At 45.0% G+C, this 19271-nt stretch overlaps 1 protein-coding gene across 1 annotated transcript in view; it reads left to right on the top strand.

Annotated features, from left to right (window-relative positions):
• Positions 1 to 6719: 6719 nt before the first annotated feature.
• tmem9 (transmembrane protein 9) overlaps positions 6720 to 19271 on the top strand; it is a 50911-nt gene continuing 38359 nt past the window's right edge. The window contains exons 1-2 of the mRNA XM_033042766.1: positions 6720 to 6871; positions 13862 to 13953. Of these exons, the coding sequence (XP_032898657.1) occupies positions 6803 to 6871; positions 13862 to 13953 (161 nt within the window). The 5' untranslated portion in view covers positions 6720 to 6802. The remainder of the gene's footprint in view (positions 6872 to 13861; positions 13954 to 19271) is intronic.

The following is a 19271-nucleotide window of genomic DNA, read 5'->3' as shown; positions in this document are numbered from 1 at the left end:
TGGAGTTCCAGCGCGGCGACCCAAGAAAGGCATCGATTAGAGTCAGGAACCTCTGAACTTCTGACCTCTTCATGAGTCTGAAGAAAGGTCACAATTCGAAATGTCACCTCTCCATGTCCTCCTGGGAGATGCTGCCTGGCCCGCTGAGTTACTCCTGCACTTTGTGTTATATTTTGTAACAAAAAAAGCATCTGCAGTTCCTTGCATGTAAACAAAAGTGCTGGAGAAACTCTGCGGGTGCAGTAGCATCTAGGGAGTGAAGAAAATAGGCAACGTTTCGGACCGAACCCCTTCTTCAGACTGCTTGCGTCTACTTAAATGCAACCATTTCATTAATTGGTTTATTGAATTTTTTTATTATTGTATATTATCCGTGTGTATATTGCCCTGTTAAGCTGCTGCAAGTAAGACTGATATTGTTCTGTTGTTGTTACATATGATGATTAAACATTCTTGACTCTTGACTATTGATGATGATCATGGAGATCAGCTCGCTGCCAGAGGAGATAGTTGAAGCAGATACTATCACAGCATTTAAAATATATTTGGACAGGTACGAGGATAGGATAGGCTTAGAAGGATACGCACCAAACACAAGCTGGTGGGACTAGTGGAGATGGGGTATGTTGGTCCGCATGGGCAAGTTGGGCTGGATGGCCAGTTTCCACGTGTATGTAATGTCATAATTGCTTCATTCTTATAGAGATATTGACAGTGGGGAGTTTATTTCTGGAGCTTAACAATGTCATTGTTGTAATTAAGATCATGAATTTTGTGAAAACAAGTGGCATCAGATCTCATATCGTTGTTGCCATGAGTGAAGGGATGAGAGACGATCAACAAATACCTACTTTGACATGCGGCGGCTGAATGTGGTGACGCTGGAACTCAGCTCATGAATTGCAACTTAGGCCTAGGTCATCTTCAAGCCGCGGTCTCCGGTAGGGAAGCACCGATTCGGGACTTACCTTGCCTGTACATCTGGCCGCCCGCAGCGGCGACTGCGAAGGTTTATGGTCCCGACCACGGGGAAAAATGGAGGAGGACCGACTGAACTTTGTGCCTTCCACCACAGTGATGAATGCTGTGATGGATGTTTTGTGTTACATTTTTTATTGTGTGTTCTTTTTTATTGTACCGCTGCTGGCAAGTTCATTTCACGGCACTTCATTGTGTATGGGACGAATAAATCTGACTATTGACTATTGACGTGAACTTGATTCCTTTCTATCCCAGAAGAAGTCTAATTTCATGGAATTCTTTTGGGATTCACTACGGACTACAGTTTGCATGTCTTGCTGATTTATTTGACCGCTTCAATGACAAATATGCCTATGCAGAGAAGTGTATGCCATGTTTGAAATGGCAAATAAGATCACAGCCTTCACAGGAAAGTCTTGAAAGAAAGAATCAGGCAAGCACTGTTGTTTTGACTTTGATGGCTATAGACAACAGTGAAGGTCCAATCTCATCCTGCAAAGCAGTATAATTACATGAATGTTTAAGAAGGAACTGCAGATGCTGGAAAATCGAAGGTAGACAAAAATGCTGGAGAAACTCAGCAGGTGAGGCAGCATCTAGGAAATAGGTGACGTTTCGGGTCGAGACCCTTCTTCAGACGGGTCTCGACCTGAAATTACCCAAAATATTATATGAATGTTGTCTGCTATAGGATGGCTGCTATAGAGAAGAGACCATTACCCTCCCGATGCAGAGTGTGGATAGGACAAGTTTGGAGGGATATGGACGAAGCGCAGGCAGGTGGGACATGTTGGCCGGTGTGGACAAGAGTGGACCGAAGGACCTGTTTCAGCAATGTTTCACTCTAATGACTCTATGATATCATCCCACCTAAAATCAGTTCTCCAAAAATTTCAAAGAGTATTTCCCCTCTGACTCTGATCCATGGAAAGGAAAGCAATTGATTTGAGATCCACGCTCATCTGTAGACGAGACCTCACTTTTTGCCAAAATGGGGAATAGGTTAGAGAGGTTACAATGTATTGGGCCACATACTGCCTGGCCTTTACTGATGCATGTACCACCTACTGCTTGGCCCTTACCGATCCATGCACCACATACAGCCTGGCCTTTACCGATGCATGCATAGAAAGGAGACCGTTGCCCACCCTATGCAGAGTGTGGATCTGCGAAGAGGTTCTGGAGAAGGATACAAGGATCTTTGTCACAGTTCACCCCATAAACATACTGCTTGAAGATACACGGGTACAGTTTGAAGACTGGTTTTGTTTGCATTACAGGCTGCTCCCCCATATAACTACTGATTAAAACCTCTATCAAGTCGCCTGTCATCTGGTCCAAAGAAAATGATCTGAAGAAGGGTCTCGACCCGAAACATCACCAATTCCTTCTCTCCAGAGATGCTACCTGTTCCCCTGAATTACTGCAGCATTTTGTGTCTATCCAAGTTTTTCCAATCTCTTCTTATAGCTGATACCCTCCAATGCAGCTAACATCCTGGTGGGCATATTGTGCACCCTCTCAAAAGCTTCCACATCCACAGGTTAAAAGTAAAAGTGGCAGGCAGACAAATCCAGGGCAAAAATCAGAAAGGGCCACTTTTCAACATAATTGTATAAGGGGTAAGAGTGTTGTAAAAACAAGCCTGAAGGCTTTGTGTCTCAATGCGAGCATTCGTAATAAGGTGGATGAGTTGAATGTGCAGATAGCTATTAATGACTATGATATAGTTGGGATCATGGAGACATGGCTCCAGGGTGACCAAGGCTGGGAGCTGAACATCCAGGGATATTCAATATTCAGGAGGGATAGACAGAAAGGGAAAGGAGGTGGGGTAGCGTTGCTGGTTAGAGAGCAGATTAACGCAATAGAAAGGAAGGACATTAGTTTGGAGGATGTGGAATCGATGGGTAGAGCTGCGAAACACTAAGGGGCAGAAAACGCTAGTGGGAGTTGTGTACAGGCCACCTAACAGTAGTAGTGGAGTTGGGGATGGCATCAAACAGGAAATTAGAAATGCGTGCAACAAAGGTAAAACAGTTATAATGGGTGACTTCAATCTACATATAGATTGGGTGAATCAAATTGGCAAGGGTGCTGAGGAAAAGGATTTATTGGAATGTATGCGGGATAGTTTTCTAAACCAACATGTAGAGGAACTAACGAGAGAGCAGGCTATTCTAGATTGGGTATTGAGTAATGAGGAAGGGTTAGTTAGCAGTCTTGTTGTGCGTGGCCCCTTGGGCAAGAGTGACTATAATATGGTTGAGTTCTTCATTAGGATGGAGAGTGACATTGATAATTCAGAAACAAGGGTCCTGAACATAAAGAAAGGTAACTTTGAGGGTATGAGACGTGAATTGGCCAAGATAGACTGGCAATTGATTCTTAATGGGTTGACGGTGGATATGCAATGGAAGGCATTTAAAGACTGCATGGATGAACTACAACAATTGTTCATCCCAGTTTGGCAAAAAAATAAATCAGGGAAGGTAGTGCATCCGTGGATAACAAGGGAAATCAGGGATAGTATCAAAACAAAAGATGAAGCGTACAAATTAGCCAGAAAAAGCAGCCTACCAGAGAACTGGGAGAAATTCAGAGTCCAGCAGAGGAGGACAAAGGGCTTAATTAGGAAAGGGAAAATAGATTATGAAAGAAAACTGGCAGGGAACATAAAAACTGACTGCAAAAGCTTTTATAGATATGTGAAGAGAAAAAGATTAGTTAAAACAAATGTAGGTCCCTTGCAGTCAGAAACAGGTGAATTGATCATGGGGAACAAGGACATGGCAGACCAATTGAATAACTACTTTGGTTCTGTCTTCACTAAGGAAGACATAAATAATCTGCCGGAAATAGCAGGGGACCGGGGGTCAAATGAGATGGAGGAACTGAGTGAAATCCAGGTTAGCCGGGAAGTGGTGTTAGGTAAATTGAATGGATTAAAGGCCGATAAATCCCCAGGGCCAGATAGGCTGCATCCCAGAGTACTTAAGGAAGTAGCCCCAGAAATAGTGGATGCATTAGTGATAATTTTTCAAAATTCTTTAGATTCTGGAGTAGTTCCTGAGGATTGGAGGGTAGCTAATGTAACACCACTTTTTAAAAAGGGAGGGAGAGAGAAAACGGGGAATTACAGACTAGTTAGTCTAACGTCGGTAGTGGGGAAACTGCTAGAATCAGTTATTAAAGATGGGATAGCAGCACATTTGGAAAGTGGTGAAATCATTGGACAAAGTCAGCATGGATTTATGAAAGGTGAATCATGTCTGACGAATCTTATAGAATTTTTCGAGGATGTAACTAGTAGAGTGGATAAGGGAGAACCAGTGGATGTGTTATATCTGGACTTTCAGAAGGCTTTCGACAAGGTTCCACATAAGAGATTAGTATACAAACTTAAAGCACACAGTATTGGGGGTTCAGTATTGATGTGGATAGAGAACTGGCTGGCAGACAGGAAGCAAAGAGTAGGAGTAAATGGGTCCTTTTCACAATGGCAGGCAGTGACTAGTGGGGTACAGCAAGGCTCAGTGCTGGGACCCCAGCTATTTACGATATATCTTAATGATTTGGACGAGGGAATTGAATGCAACATCTCCAAGTTTGCGGATGACATGAAGCTGGGGGGCAGTGTTAGCTGTGAGGAGGATGCTAGGAGACTGCAAGGTGACTTGGATAGGCTGGGTGAGTGGGCAAATGCATGGCAGATGTAGTATAATGTGGATAAATGTGAAGTTATCCACTTTGGTGGCAAAAACAGGAAAGTAGACTATTATCTGAACGGTGGCCGATTAGGAAAGGGGGAGATGCAAAGAGACCTGGGTGTCATGGTACACCAGTCATTGAAAGTGGGCATGCAGGTGCGGCAGGCAGGGAAGAAGGCGAATGGTATGTTAGCATTCATAGCAAAAGGATTTGAGTATAGGAGCAGGGAGATTCTACTGCAGTTGTACAAGGTCCTGGTGAGACCACACCTAGAGTATTGCGTACAGTTTTGGTCTCCTAATCTGAGGAAGGACATTCTTGCCATAGAGGGAGTACAGAGAAGGTTCACCAGACTGATTCCTGGGATGTCAGGACTTTCATATGAAGAAAGACTGGATAGACTCGGCTTGTACTCGCTAGAATTTAGAAGATTGAGGGGGGATATTATAGAAACTTACAAAATTCTTAAGGGGTTGGACAGGCTAGATGCAGGAAGATTGTTCCCGATGTTGGGGAAGTCCAGAACAAGGGGTCACAGTTTAAGGATAAGGGGGAAATCTTTTAGGACCGAGATGAGGAAAACATTTTTCACACAGAGAGTGGTGAATCTCTGGAATTCTCTGCCACAGAAGGTGGTTGAGGCCAGTTCATTGGCTATATTTAAGAGGGAGTTAGATGTGGCCCTTGTGGCTAAAGGGATCAAGGGGTATGGAGAGAAGGCAGGTACGGGATACTGAGTTGGATGATCAGCCATGATCATGTCGAATGGCGGTGCAGGCTCGAAGGGCCGAATGGCCTACTCCTGCACCTATTTTCTATGTTTCTATGTTTCTATCCTTTCCATAAAGCGGCAACTGGAATCGATACTCCAACATGACTTGCCAACTTGTACACGCACTGCCCTGAATGATGAAGGCAAGCATGCTATACACCTTCTTTACCACCCTATTCACCCATGTTTCCTCTTTCAGGGAGCAATGGATATGTACACCAGGATCCCTCTGTACAACAAGGTTGTTGCCAATTACTTTGCACTTTAGGAACAGGTAAAGGAAACTGTTTGACCAACATTGCCTCCACCCCAACCAAATGCATATGTGTTAAGTGACAGGATAGTCAGTTTGATCCCAACTCAGTAATGCCAGCACCCTAGTCAGTACAAACTCAGTACAGCCAGCACCCTAGTCAGTATCAAGCCCGGGTCGCTGGCGCTGTGAGGCAGCAACTCTACCGTCCCGTGCCGCCTATTATCAAGCTTTGAACGGACTTCATGCACAAAGGATGAATTCTCGATCTTCCAACCTACCTTGCCATGGACCTTGCACTTTAATCTATCTGCACTTTCTCTGTAGCTACGACAGTATTCTGCACTTTGGAGAGGCGAGGAACTGCAGACCCTGGAATCTTGAGCAAAAGGCACAAAGAGCTGGAGGAACTCAGCCAGGAGAAATGAAGCCACAATTCAAGAATTTGGGGGATATTCTTTAGACTCGATGGGCCTCAGGGGCCTAATTCTGCTCCCAGGACTTATGGATTTATAATCCTCTAACAAATGGACTTTTCCAGTGAAGGATGTGTGGTGGATCTAAATTTATGTTGGATGTATCTTAGAGAAAAGACCAAATAGGTGAAACATTTCCTGCTTCTTTGTGGCCGCAAGTAGAGATATTGGTAGTAAGGAACTGCAGATGCTGGTTTACACTGCAGATAGACACTAAATGCTAGAGTAACTCAGCGGGACAGGCAGCATCTCTGGAGAGAAGGAATGTGGGTTGCCGGTTTACACCAAACATAGACATAAATTCTGAAGAAGGGTCTCGACCCGAAACGTCGCCCGTCCCTTCTCTCCGGAGATGCTGCCTGTCCCGCTGAGTGACTCCAGCTATATTGTGCGTCTACCTTCGGCAGAGATGCTGGCGTTGGTGCAGCAAGCACAGGGATGAAGGGCAGCTCCGGGGATGAATCAGGAGGCGGATCTGGGAGCAGGTGGAGCGGATGGCACCAATGGAGGGAGAGAGGGGGCGGGAGGAGAGGAGCTGCGGTGCTGTGGAAATCCACCCATCCATCCACCCATCCATTCTCCCCAGCTCCTGCCTCAAGACCCGAGCCCATGGCGGTCAGCAGCTCCCTCGCCGTGCTGTACCTGCTGGTCGTGTTGGTCGTGACTGATTCCTCAAAGGTAAGGCCGAGTAGACAGACGCAGGTCCCGATTCAGGTCACCCACTGATGCTGAATTATATATATACACACACACACGCAGCCTTATGTGATTATACATCAGCACAGCCTCCACTCTTTGTACCACAGTTGCTTCCTACACACTTCACTGTGTATACCGAGAGATGAACACAACCACCACTGTGACAACAACACTGTAACACTGCGTATGATGATTTTTTTAATACGATATAATTACACAATTCTGCCCTATGGCACGTTCAAACATGTATTATACACAGAGATCAGTACAGCCTTCACTATTTATACCTGGAGATCAACATAACCACCACCTTAATTATAATACCAGCACCAGGCATGACGATTTATATATGTAAGATATCATAACATAACTCTGCCCTATTACATAAATGACACGTTCAAACATGCATTTGTGCGCCTATCTTCATTCAGAGAGTCATTTGGCCTTGCATAGACTCAAAATGCTGGAGTAACTCAGTGGGACGGGCAGCATCTCTGGAGAGAAGGAATGGGGGATATTTCGGGTCATTTTGTCTTCCTGGCCTCTATTCACTATTTAAAAGACCAGATCTGCAGAGCATTTTCACGTTATCTATCACCCCACTAAATTCCTAATCCCCAGATATCTGTCCAAGGCCCTTTTAAAATTATCCAATTGATACCCCCCTCCCCCTCTTTTGTCCAGAAAATTCAAGACCCTTCTTTAGACTGCCCACAATATCTGTGCCGAAAATAATGCCAAAATAAATCAATCTCATCTCCTTACACATAATCCAATCTACAGGCCATGCACTGATTCAAAAGCCTCTTAAATGCCATTATTGTTGCTGCCTTCACCACCACCTGAATACGGGTCTGAAGAAGGGTCTCGACCCGAAACGTCGCCTATTCCTTTGCTCCATAGATTCAGTGTTGCCCACTGAGTTTCTCCAGCATTTTTGTGCACCTTCATCACCACTCTTGATAACTTGTTCCAGGCACCCACCAATCTCTTTGTTAAAAAAGACTTGCACTGCACATCTCCTTCAAATGCTGCCCTTGTCACACGGCAACACCCGCGTATATTTGATAGTTCCACCCTGGGTTCTGACTGTCGACCCTGGCTAAGCCTCTTATAATTTTATATGCTTCTATCAGGTTTCTCCCCAACCTCTGGTGTTCTTGAAAAACATAATCCAAGTTTGTCCAGCCTCTCCTTATAGCTACTGCATTACCTTCCAATCCATTCAGCATTCTGGCCAACCTCTTCTGTACCTTTTCCAAAGCCTCCACATGCTTCCTGTATCAGGGTGACCAGAACTGCTTGAAATAGTTTCTTTGTCTTGTCTCATTGATAATTTTGTGACCCCCATAGTTGTTGTTGCTCTCACCAGACATTCGAGATTTACCTCTGTTGAATCTTGTCAATGTCTTTAAAATCGCTAATACCTGTACTTCATATCTTCACCTGCTCTAAGCCGAGGCAAATAGCACTAACTTTACTAGCTTTTACTGAGCAAAATAGCAGTAACTTTACTAATATTTTATCATGACTGAAGTTCCATATGCTGGAAAGATTCAAGAAATTAACCTCAGTACAGTAAATCCTTGTGTTAATGGACCTCTTTATAATGGATTTCAGTTATAGCGGACTGTCTGACAGACGGCTGCCCATCCCAGCCGCTTGGAGCCTCAGCTGCCCCCGTGTGTCCCCCCCCCCCCCCCCCCCCCCCCCCTCAGTTTACGCCAATATCAGGCCGGACCTCCTGCCGTCACCACTGGCCCACCCAGCTTCCTCGGCCCCTTCCAGGCCACACCACACCACCCCCCCCCCCCCCCCCCCGACCCGTTCATGCAATCCGGACATCGCACCCCGCGACCATCGACTCCGCCAATCTTCGCCTCTCCTGGGACCGCCAGCAGACCGGGACCATCAACTCACCTGGATTCCAGGCCCAGCTCCGGACCGAGCGTCTGAAGAAAGGTCTCGACCCAAAATGGAACTTATCCATGTTCTCCAGAGATGCTGCCTGGCCTGCTGAGTTAGTCCAGCACTTTGTGCCCTTTTGTGTATTAACCAGCAACTGCAGTTCTTTGTTTCTACTACCTATACAATGATAATACCTTAATTGGTTATAGAAACATAGAAAATAGGTGCAGGAGTAGGCCATTCGGCCCTTCGAGCCTGCACCGCCATTCAATATGATCATAGTGGCCAATTGGCAATAATGGACACCATTTTCCTCTCAATGGCCCGTTATAACGAGGGTTTACTGTATTTGTAATTTTCCTGCATGGTGGTGCACCACACTGTCCAGATATGATGTAAGTTGTAATTTGCAAAATTCCAGCAAGTTTCCTCAAAGTATAATATAAGTAACCTCTATGCTTTAAAAAAAAAAAGACACAAAGTGCTGGAGTAACTCAGCAGGTTAGGCAGCATCTATGGTGAACATGTATATGTAGTATTTCGGATCAGGACTCTTGTCTGACCCATAACATTACCTATCCGTGTTCTCCAGATAGACACTGGAGTAACTCAGTGGGTCAGACAGCATCTCTGGAGAAAAGGAATAGATGACATTTCGGCTCGAACCCACTGTAAGGGAAGGCAATAAAGTTCAGGCATCTTCCTCTTTGTTCAACTAAATCCTTCCAAAGATAGACACAACGTGCTGGAGTATCTCTGCGGTTCAGGCAGCATCTCTGGAGAAAAAGGATGGGTGGCGTTTCAGGTCGGGACTCTTCTTCAGACTGAAAGTAGAGGGGAGGGAACTGGAGGTAAGAAAATCCTTCCAAATGGGCTCATCAAAAACTGCACTTAACAGATCATTATCTCACTTTTATTTGTGGGACTTGTTGCTACATAAATTATCTGCCATGAATTATAAATCATATGCCCCATGTATATCTGCCATAAATGATCTACATATATTATCTGCCATATCTGTCTTGCTCCAGACACTAAACAAAACTAAACTGTATGTAAAATGGAGCAGCTTAAAGTGAAAGGTCTATTTATATCCAATTTCCTATCCAGTCTCTCTCTGTGTAATCTGTGCTTAATTCTAATGTGTAATATATGTAAACTGATAAGGGAATGGACCGATGGGCGAATACCAATCGAGAGAACGATGGATGGAATTTTCTATTCTTGTTTCAATTTGATTTTATTTTAAAATAAAACCCATCAGAATTATGAAAGCAGATTCAGCTTCTGTGGAGGCAATATAACCAGTGAAGCACAGTGGCGCAGCGGTAGAGTTGTTGCCTTACAGTGAATGCAGCGCTGGAGACCCGCGTTCAATCCCGACTATGGGTGCTGTCTGCATGGAGTTTGTACGTTACGTGGGTTTTCGCCGAGATCTTCGGTTCCCTCCCACACTCTAAAGACGTACGGGTTTGTAGGTCCATTGGCTTGGTAAATGTAAAAATTGTCCCGAGTGGGTGTAGGGTGGTGTTAATGTGCGAGGGTCTCTGGCCGGTGCGGACCCGGTGTTTCCGCGCTGTATCTCTAAACTAAACTAAACTAAAACTAAGCATGTGGTAGCAATGGTTGTCTCTTGTATGTCAGTTGCAACGGTAGAGAAGAGGGAAAGTGTCAATGGTTTAGGATAGACATAGGTGGGAGAGATGGAGGGGGAAAGTGGTAATGATGAAGGGGGGAAGAGTTCAGTGAAAGGGAGTGGATAGAAAGGATGGCTATATTCGCGCAATCACCACCTGTCCAAATAAAGGTTATGTAGCTATTAGCACTAGCAATAGTCAACCATCTGCAAAGTTTCATTTATTATGGTCATGTGCACTTCTTCTTCTTCTTGCGAATGGCGTGCACAGCCTAAAGTTGTAGGACAACTTGTTCTATTTGATCTTATTTGATTGTGCACACCGGGTTGATTGCATTTGTCGAAACAGGGCGGACCACGTGAAGGTTGCAATCTCCCACCCCGTCATGTGCACTGAGGTACAGTGAGAAGCTTTGGTATTGCACGCTATCCAGTCAGTGAAAGACTATACATGATTACAGTCTAGACGTCCACAGTGTACAGATACACGATAAAGGGTATAACGTTTAGTGCAAGATAAAGTGAATGAATGAATGAATGAATGAATGAATGAATGAATGAATGAATGAATGAACGAATGAATGAATGAACGAACGAATGAATGAATGAATGAATGAATGAATGAATGAATGAATGAATGAATGAATGAATGAATGAATGAATGAATGAATGAATGATTGAATGAAAACTTTATTGTCATTCAGATATACACCTAGACACAGTGCACCTTAAACGAAATTTCGTTGCATTTGACTCTCCAAATCAGGTAAATAGTAAAAGTAAAAGTGCTAGGTGCGTCCATAAAAATGCCTCATGAGCATGGTTCTGTAAAATAAATATATATAAAAAGTTTTTAAAAAGTGTCGATATTTAAAAAGTTCTAGCCTCGGTTTTGTTGATTGTTCAGATAAAGTCCGATTAATGATAGTTTGAAGGTCTCCAATGAGGTAGATGGGAGGTCAGGACCGCTCTCTAGTTGGTGAGAGGACAATTCAGTTGCCTGATCACATCTGGGAAGAAACTGTCCCTAAATATGGAGGTATGCGTTTTCCTCTGTTCCTCTTGCCTGATGGAAGAGGGGAGAAGAAAGAGTGAGCGGGGCGAGACTAGTCCTTGATTATCCTGGTGGTCTTGCCTAGGCTGCGTGTTGTGGGTGGAGTCAATGGAAGGAAGGTTGCTTTGCGTGATGGTCTGGGCTGTGTCCTTAAAAGGCAGAAAGACACTGAGAGAGCAGAGAGAGGATGAAAGGGAAAGTACGCAAGGAAAGATGCAGAAAAATGTTTCAATGGTTTCAGAGGTGTCAAGGGTTTCAAAGGCCTTTTATTGTCACGTGTGCCAATTAAGGTACAGTGATATGCGAATTATCATACAGCCATACTAATAAAAAAGTAACAACGCACATAACTACATATAAGTTGACATAAACATCCACCACAGCGATTCCCCACATTCCTCACTGTGATGGAAGACAATAAAGTCCAATCTTTTCCTCTTTATAAAAGAAGTGATAGAAACTAAGAGAGATTGGGAACTCTGCAAAATATCACGGAGCTAAGAGAGAGACTATAATGGCAGTTTCTATACATTCTCAAAGTCCAACTTTGATAGCCATTACTCCTCGGGATTGGTTGGAGGTATAGCTTACGCACTCACGACACACTTAAGATAGTAAAAACAAATCTTCCAAATGTTGTTTCTTGATTAATTAGTCTTTTATTGAAGTATTACTTAGCAAAGAAATAACCCATCACTTACCGTTCTTAATCGCTGTTCCATTCATGTCATATAAATCATATGAAATTTTCTTGTTATGGCTCCTACAGAGACCAAACACAATTGAAGAATTTCTGCATACTCTTCAATTTCAAAGACTCACTGTACCTACATGATGGAACAGAGAACCAGTTTATCCAATGTTTGCAAGTTAGACTGCGTTTCTTTAAGGGAGAGCATGCATATCACTATCTTGTTTATGTATAGTTTACATTCTCTTGTCTCACTATTAGACAATAGATGCAGGAGTAGGCCATTCGGCCCTTCGAGTCAGCACCGCCATTCACTGTGATCATGGCTGATCATCCACAATCAGTACCCCGTTCCTGCCTTTTCCAGGCTAATGGAATGTGCTGTGAGTTTTGGCTTTACCATTTTGATAGACACTAAATGCTGGAGTAACTCAACGGGTCAGGCAGCATCTTTGGACAAAAGGAATAGGTGATGTTTCGGGGCGGAACTCTTCTTCAGAGGCAGGGGCGAAGGAAACTAGAGATATGAAAAAGGTACATGGGACAAATGAATAAAAGGTATACAAAAAGGCCAGCCCAAAATTAAGTGTGATGTTTTTTTTAATCTTTTAAGAGTTAATCTTGAGCACTGGCCATAAGGTCATCAGTAATAGGAGCAGAATTAGGCCATTTGGCCCATCAAGTCTACTCTGCCATTGAATCATGGCCGATCTATCTCTCCCTCCTAACCCCATTCTCCTGCCTTCTCCCCATAACCTCTGACACCCATGCTAATTAAGAATCTATCTATCTCTGCTTTAAAAAGATCTGGGGTATCACAACGTATATATTCAACTGAGAATATGGACAATTTTACTCACGAGTGCTCTGTCTTCAAAGATCAGGACAAATCCAATCCAGCATATTAAATCCTAGTCGGCCTCCTGTTAATCATCAGCAAAGCGATGGAGGGTGTCCATAACATACTGTCAGGTTGTACTTACTCTTCAATGTTCTCCTCATGCATGCTGAGTTTAGGTTGACAAGACCAGGAAAGGGGCTTAAAGATATGTTGCACAGAATGGGAGTCACCCACCAGATATAGACACAAAGCGCTGGAGTAACTCAGCGGGTCAGGCAGCATCTCTGGAGATAATGGATAGGTGATGTTTCGGGTCAGGGCCCTTCTTTAGACTGATTCTTCAGTCACCCACCAGTTTATTCTTGAATGTAGCCACTGTCCATTCTGTCCACGCTGGATTGCTTATGGAATTCAATCATGTTATTGTAATGAACTGAGTGGACACACTTCCCTGCCGCCACCACTTCCATGAGGTGAAATGACTGAGGATGTGATATCAGTTTATTATTCATGCGTGTACCTAGAGGCAATGGACAAACTTGGGTTTGCATGCTATCCAGACAAATCATGCTATACGCGAATACATCAGGTGGTGCAAAAGTGAAACACCACACAAAGTTTGCTTTTGATTTTTGTAAGTTTCTGCGAGCTTTCGTCTTGGACTTTATATTAGTGTTGCTGCAGTGTTCTATTGTATGTGTTGCTGCTTTGGAGGTGTAGCGTGCATGCGATGCAGTTTATCCTTCCTTGATTCTGGTTCGACAGTGTTAAGGAATGTAGAAAGTAGTCATGTTTGAGTAGCGTTGGGAAATGCTTACGATTTCTGTTTGTTTCTCCAGAGCTCGGGAGATGTGAGGTGCAAGTGCATTTGTCCTCCGTACAGGAACCTGACCGGCCACATCTACAACAAGAACATCTCCCAAAAAGACTGGTAAGATTGGTCTTAATATCTCAGTAACGTTGCATGCTTCAAATGAACAGGCTTCTAAATAGCGCAATTTCAAAAATGTTCGATTGCTTTTTGACTGGAAGCAGATTGATGAAGTATAAGCCAGAGATGAAAAAAACAGAAGGCGTGAGACAAAAGGATTGAAGAGTTGAAAATTGTGAAGCTAGAGGAAGGAGTCGAGGGGGAGAGGCGAGATAGGAGCGAGTCTGGATGGGGTTCAGGGGAGGGAAGGAGGGGGCGGGATTGTTAGAGTTTATCTAAAATTGTGGAATTCAATGCTTATACCGTTGGGTTGTAAGTTATCTAAACAGAGAGGAGTAGTATGGTGCTTATGGTCTTGAAGCAGACTGTCGATGGATAGTTGGAAGGCGACTTAAGCACGTGGCTACATGAAGTACAATGAAACTTGATGGCAATGGTTTATTGTTACCAGGCACGTGACTCGAGTGATTACTCAGTCGGCTTTAAAAAAAAAACTTATACCGCGCATACGCAGATTGTTCTCTCCGTAAAAATAAAAAATAAAAATAAAAACAGTAACAATTCAATTGCCCAAGGTTTCCAAGTCTCCTTTATTGTGAATTACTGAATGGGTGGGGGGGGGGTTAAGGGTAATGGTAGGTGGTGGACGGGGATAATGCCAGTAACTCACTCACTCACCGCTGCCGTGGCGCTCCAGACACGGAGCCACCACATTGTGTCCAGGGAAGGGAAGCAGCTCGGGTGACAACGAGCAGCCGCCGGGACCTGACAGCAGAACTGACCGCCACTTCAGCGCCTTCTGCCAGCCCGATCACCTTTGGTAGTGCTCTCCGTCTGAACACCTCTCGCCTGTCACTCACCGACTTCGCTCATGTCAGCCGATTCCCGCAAATCCTTAAATTCCCACAGGTGAATAACCTCGATCGCGCTGTCGGAATTTAAGGATTTGCGGGAAGCGGCTGACACGAGTGAGGCCGGCGAGCGGCAGGAGAGAGGTTTTTAGACGGAGGAGAGCGGGGGCCGGCAGAAGGCGCTGTGGTGGCGGCCGGTTCCGCTGTCCGGTCCCGGCAGCCGCTCACAGCCACCCGAGCTACTTCTCCCTACTCCCCCCTCCCCACCCCCGGCTTCAATGCGGTGGCTCCGTGCCCGGAGCGTCGCAAGTGGGTTACTGGCATGATCCCGATCCCCTCCTTCACAACGCTCCTGCCCTCCCCGCAACTTAACCCCGGGCCAGACTCCCCATCCACTGTGAAAGGAATCCCTCCCCACCCTGGGAAATACGGCATTTAAAACCATAAAGCACCAAGAAATGTACTTACACATTATCGGTACACAAACTCCATTCTTCTCTCTTTGTTTCTTAAAATACGCTTCAGATAATGACAATCCATATTTGAAAAACCCGCCAAGAAACTAGCGCTGCGCATGCGCAGTACAGCAAAGGCAGAATTTCAGCTGCCTTCAACCCCGCTCGTCATTGACGGCTACAAGCAGCGCCAACGGCACGTGGGCTGCACAGACCTTCGCGTGTTGCAATTACTGCGGATGAAATGCACGGAGAATTATGCCTACCTAAGAGATCGATCCCATAGATAGGCATAATTCTCCCATGCCTTTACTATTTATATTTAGTAATTACCATTTTATAATTTTAGTCAGTGCAGACAGTGCCTACCTTGCCTACCCTGGCGGCACGTGCCTGGTTGTTACATTGACAAAACATTCAAATATTTAATGTAATAGCACCATATTTATTGAGGCAGCATCTATGGAGAGAAGGAATAGGCGACGTTTCGGGTCGAGACCCTTCTTCATCTGTCTGAAGAAGAGTCTCAACCCGAAACAACGCCTATTCCTTCAATCCATAGAGGCGGCCTCACCCGCTGAGTTTCACCAGCATTTTTTGTCTACCTTCGATTTTTCCAGCATCTGCAGTTCTTTCTTAAACATATTTACTTGAGTGCCACTTTTTAACTTGTTGTGAGCTCCTGTTGTTCCACACAGTTTGTTCCCTTGTGGAATGTGAGTAGGTGGTGAACCTTTTAAATCCAGAAGTCATTGAGGTTCTACAAGCTGCAGGGACACCAAGTTCCCAAAATTGTATCTTTTATTTTTTTTTAAATAAAAAAGACACAGAGGTTTCATGTGACAACACAGTTCTGAATCTAAAGTGAAAGATTTAGCCGCAGGTGCCGTCTAATGCCCCTGTCCCACTTAGGAAACCTGAACGGAAACCTCTGGAGACTTTGCGCCCCACCCAAGGTTTCAGTGCGGTTCCCGGAGGTTGCTAATGCTCCTGAATGTTTCACAATGCTCCTGGTCTCATGATCCTAGCAGTTTAGTGCCATCCCAAATGCATCTTTTCCACTCTGAGGATTTACAATCCAGAGATTGCCTGGAAATCACGTGGATATGCCGGGAATGTAGAAATGTGGATGATACGCAGGCCGGTGAGATTGGTTTATTTCAGCATTATGTTGGCACAAACATTGTGGACCGAAGGGCCTGTCCATGTGCTTTACTGTTCTATATAAAAAAAAGGATCCAATGTGTTGGAGTACCCCAGCAAGTCAGGCAGCATCTCGGGCCAACATGGATAAGTGACGTTTCGGGTCAAGATACTTCCTCACACCTTTTTATATCCTGTAATATTCCATATTCTATATGCTGGGGTGACCTTGCATGTAAAGTGTAGTCATGTGAATACGTCATAGGAGCAGAATTAGGCCATTCAGCCCATCGAGTTCAATCACGACTGATCTGTCTTTCCCGCTCAAACCCATTCTCCTACCTTCTCCTCATAACCTTTGTCACCTTTCCTAATCAAAAACCCTTTCAATCTCCACTTTAAAAATACCCAATGTCTTGGCCTCCACAGCCGTCTGTGGCAAATCACCACCCTCTGACCAAAGAAATTCCTCCTCATCTTTCTAAAGGTGCGTCCCTCTCATTCTGATGCTGTGCCCTCTGGTTTTAGACCTTCCCACTAGTGGAAACATCCTCTAACATCAACTCTATCTGGGCCTTTCCATGATCCAGAGACATAACTTTGAAGCATGTCTGCACATCACACACTTTGTTTCCTTCCTTGAGACCACTGACTAACAATTATTCCTGCCATTTTGCTAAAAAGCCCTGTAATCTCCTATTACAGTGGGTTAGGTGTACTGACCAATGAGCTAAACTGAAGTACGTCCGGAGTCTCCAAAGAGAATATGAAGACCAACGATAGACTTCTTCTTCTTGCGAATGGCGTGCACAGCCAAAAGTTGCAGGTCAACTTGTTCTATTTGATCTGGATAGGCTCGGCTTGTACTCGCTAGAATTTAGAAGATTGAGGGGGGATCTTATAGAAACTTACAAAATTCTTAAGGGGTTGGACAGGCTAGATGCAGGAAGATTGTTCCCGATGTTGGGGAAGTCCAGGACAAGGGGTCACAGTTTAAGGATAAGGGGGAAATCTTTTAGGACCGAGATGAGGAAAACATTTTTCACACAGAGAGTGGTGAATCTCTGGAACTCTCTGCCACAGAAGGTAGTTGAGGCCACAGTTCATTGGCTATATTTAAGAGGGAGTTAGATGTGGCCCTTGTGGCTAAAGGGATCAGGGGGTAATGAGAGAAGGCAGGTACAGGATACTGAGTTGGATGATCAGCCATGATCATATTGAATGGCGGTGCAGGCTCGAAGGGCCGAATGGCCTACTCCTGCACCTATTTTCTATGTTTCTATGTTTCTATCTTGTTTGTGCACGTTGGGTTGATTGCATTAGTTGAAACAGGGTGGACCACATGAAGGTTGCAATCTTCCACCCCAACGATAGACTGAAGGTGCAGGAGTAACTGGTCATCGTTCTGGCCATTTCTTACCTCCTGTTCCTACCCCTCTACTTTGAAGAAGGGTCCAGACCCGAAACGTCACCGATACCTTTTCTCCAGAGGTTCTGCCTGACCCGCTGAGTTACTCTATGTGTCTATTTACAGTATACACCAGTCTTTGCAGTTCCTTTCTACACTTGAAGGCCAACATGCTGGTTTGAGCCATTTGATATCATCACATGGATCATTTCCAATACTGCGTGTGAGCATACATACCATTCATTTATTTGGACAAACGTCCAAGACATAAAGGTGTTCACACTGTAAAATCATTAAAGCTGCATAAACTACACTACACCACAGAAACAGTTTTGTAACTTGACATAGAAACATAGAAATTAGGTGCAGGAGTAGGCCATTCGGCCCTTCGAGCCTGCACCGCCATTCAATATGATCATGGCTGATCATCCAACTCAGTATCCCGTACCTGCCTTCTCTCCATACCCTCTGATCCCCTTAGCCACAAGGGCCACATCTAACTCCCTCTTAAATATAGCCAATGAACTGGCCTCGACTACCCTCTGTGGCAGAGAGTTCCAGAGATTCACCACTCTCTGTGTGAAAAAAGTTCTTCTCATCTCGGTTTTAAAGGATTTCCCCCTTATCCTCAAGCTGTGACCCCTTGTCCTGGACATCCCCAACATCGGGAGCAATCTTCCTGCATCTCAGGGATCTGTTACTGATTGAAGTGCTTCAGGCAGCTGCTGAAGTAAATCACACAGATTATGATGACATTACATCAGACACGTAAAAGTCTTTGAAAAACAAAATAAAAGGGTCTCCTTACTGACAGTTTTGTATTTGTTTGCATTTAATTGATGTTTTTACGGGGTTTTTTTTAAGTTCCCTGCGTGTGGTCTGACGGATGAAACTAGTGCAGCGCACCAGAGTGCAATAGACATCTGTCCAAAGCAACACTATTCTATCCCCAGAATATTATTTTCCAATTTCTACTGAAAAAGCCGATTGTTATTAGGGCCTGCAAGGTGTAAACCTCGGATAGGCACAAGAAGCTGGAGTAAAGGGCCTGGTCCACGAGCATGCGACTGCATGCGGCGAGCGCGACCAAACCGGAAGCGTGAGCCACGCGTAGGTCGAGTGAGTGATGTGAAGTTCGAGCGAAGTCCGCGGGAAGCACGCGCGTGATGTACGGCGTCAAGACGCTGCGTCCGGCGTCGAGACGCTGCGCATGCCCGTCGAGGCGGTGCGTACGGCGTCAAGGAGGCTGCGGGCCGGAAGGCCGTTGCCGCGCGGAATTTTTGAACACTGTCAGTTTTTCGGAGCCCCGCGCGATGTCGGGACCAGCTCCGCACAACTCCGTACGGCTCCGACGATCGAAGTGGGACTGGCCCCGCGAAGCCGTACGGCTCAAGCGACCACGTTAGGTCGCGCTTGCCGCATGCAGGCGCATGCTCGTGGGACAGGCCCTTAACTCAGCGG

The sequence above is a fragment of the Amblyraja radiata genome, chromosome 24 (assembly GCF_010909765.2).
Source record: "Amblyraja radiata isolate CabotCenter1 chromosome 24, sAmbRad1.1.pri, whole genome shotgun sequence".
In the NCBI taxonomy this organism is placed as follows: Eukaryota; Metazoa; Chordata; class Chondrichthyes; order Rajiformes; family Rajidae; genus Amblyraja; species Amblyraja radiata.
The sequence above is the reverse complement of the archived record's forward strand: the minus strand, read 5'-3'. Positions and strand labels throughout refer to the sequence as shown.